Source organism: Drosophila busckii, chromosome 3L, assembly GCF_011750605.1.
Source record: "Drosophila busckii strain San Diego stock center, stock number 13000-0081.31 chromosome 3L, ASM1175060v1, whole genome shotgun sequence".
NCBI classification, from domain to species: Eukaryota; Metazoa; Arthropoda; class Insecta; order Diptera; family Drosophilidae; genus Drosophila; species Drosophila busckii.
This window is the reverse complement of record NC_046606.1, coordinates 6,694,896-6,697,159: the sequence shown is the minus strand read 5'-3', so window position 1 is coordinate 6,697,159 and position 2,264 is coordinate 6,694,896. Positions and strand designations below refer to the sequence as shown.

At 36.2% G+C, this 2,264-nt stretch overlaps 1 protein-coding gene across 1 annotated transcript; it reads left to right on the top strand.

Annotated features, from left to right (window-relative positions):
* The first annotated feature begins 901 nt into the window (after window positions 1-901).
* Window positions 902-1,480, top strand: LOC108597986 (CG14269). The gene has a single exon (XM_017984600.1). The coding sequence runs from the start codon at window positions 902-904 to the stop codon at window positions 1,478-1,480; it is 579 nt and encodes a 192-aa protein (XP_017840089.1).
* Window positions 1,481-2,264: the final 784 nt, after the last annotated feature.

Here is a 2,264-nt window from a genome sequence, read left to right as displayed (position 1 = left end):
CTTTTGTCTTTGGTCGAGAGCGTGCTGCAGTGTGGGGGGAGGCGGGTTTGTGTGTTGGCCATTTGGAAAGCCTGGAATGCGCTTGGGTCTTGGCCGGGCTATCTCAACAGTCGTTTAGTCTAATCAGTGCTGCTGATTGCCATGCCAGGCAAACGAATCGCTGGGAAGGGGGGGCAAGACTTTAGTAAATGCCTCAAATTTGACAGCAAGTTAGTCAAGTTTGTGAACAGCATTAGCAAATTTTAAAAGTTAATAACTGCACTGCTTAAGCAGTTAACTATTTAAATAATGACAAAGGCAGCAATACAAAATTTTGAAATGCTTTGATGTATTTTTAATGCAATTTCAAGCAATGGAAAAACAAGCAAAAGTAGTTTGAGAGTTTTATATATTTAAATAGTGCAATGGAGAGCATTAAGCTTAGTTAATTTAATATTCTTTGATTAATTTTTAATGAAATTTTAAGCAATGGAAAAGTAGTTTAAGTTTTTGATATATTTAAATAGTGCAAAGCACAGCAAAAGTTAAGCTTAGTTAATTTAATATTCTTCTATTAATTTAATGCAATTTCAAGCAATGGAAAAGTAGTTTAAATTTTTTAGCATAAGTTAAGCTTAGTTTATTTAATATTCTGCGAATTCTAATGCAACTCAACTGCAACTAACTTAAGCGTTGCTTTGTTATACAAAAATTTGCTTAATAGTTCGAAATTTAAATTTCACTGCTTGCTTGGATCTTTACTTCCATTTATACTATCCAGTTCAGCCCCCTAATTTTTTCAGTTACTTGCCTAACTTCAAGCCAGCAACATTAAAAGTATATTTTTTATATTTTTAATTTTTGTACACAATTTTTAAGCGAAATTCTCAGTGTTTTCAAAATTTTTAGTTATTTTATAGTAATGCAAATAATTGACGCAATTTTCAATGTTGCGCTTCTGGGCGCTTGTGGCTATGGCTTCTATGCTTTGACTCCGGCTGATAATCCGTATGCGTATACGGCCGTAGCTTTCTGCTTTGTACATGCGCTGCTTATGCTGGTGCGTTCCTTTACCGACGATGAGGAGCAAGAGGATTGCACACGTTCCCTGGCGGTGTCCACCAGCATTGCGGATGTGCTGCCGCTGCCCTTGGCCAACATTGAGTTCTACAGCAAATCCTCACAGCCCGGGCCAGCTTTGGTGCATGGCATGTCGGTTATATTGCTGCTATACGATACAATGGGCAATCTGGGAGGAGATTATGATAGCGCCACGGATACGGTCAAGGATCTGTCGGTGCTGGGCAACGTTGCGTCGGCTGTTTATTGCGGCTTCAATGAGGAGAATTATTTCCATGTGGGCATTGGTGTCGCGGCCGCTGTGGCGCGCTTTGGTGCCCCTTTGATTGGCAAGTTCTTGCCAGAACTAACAAATTCGATTGACACTATAGGCAAGGCGGCCATAATTGGACTAATGACCTATGGCCTGACGCAGCCCTAAGCAAAGCGAGTGAAGCAGCTGCCCACAAATGTCGCCAAACTAACAAGCCTCGAATCAAAAAAAACTAAAGTAAAAAATTAAAGAAAAAATACTTTATATATAACAATATCATATATATCGATTGTGCAGCGCTAGCCAATTCAGCTATAATTTGCATAAAGTAGAAAAGCATAGCAATTTCTATATATATTAATATTATATATTTATTATATATATTAAGCATGAATTTTATTCTACAATTTTGAAATTCGCCTAAAGTAGAATAGAATAGAATAATATAAAATAAGTCTATCGATATGTTAAGCATGATCTACTTCTACTACCTGTTCTACTTTAATCTCTATCAATAATATTGTTTAGCCTAACTGCAATTAGTTTAATTAAATTACTTTAAAGCGTCTTAGCTGGCAATGCTGCTCTCAACTTGGCCAACAATCATTAATACAGTAAAGAATAGAATAAACTAGGCATAGCCTTCTCTGCTTTGTCTTTTAAGCCAGGTTAGTACTTATCGATATATAGCATACAAAAACTGAATCTACATGTCTACTACACTGACTTCTGCAATTATTTTCTATCAATATTGTTATAGTTTGAAATTAGTTTAATTAAATTACTTTAAAGCGTCTTAGCTGGCTCTCAACCTGGCCAACAATCATTAATACACAATAGAATAGAATAGAATAGGCATAGAATAGAATAGGCATAGAGTAGAATAGGCACAGAATAGAATAGGCATAGAATAGAATAGGCAAAGACTTTTCTGCTTCATCTTTATTAAGCA

What these genes read in the sequence shown, in the direction of transcription:
- LOC108597986 (XM_017984600.1), top strand. Translation starts at nt 902, where the DNA reads ATGCAAATAATTGACGCAATTTTCAATGTTGCGCTTCTGGGCGCTTGT.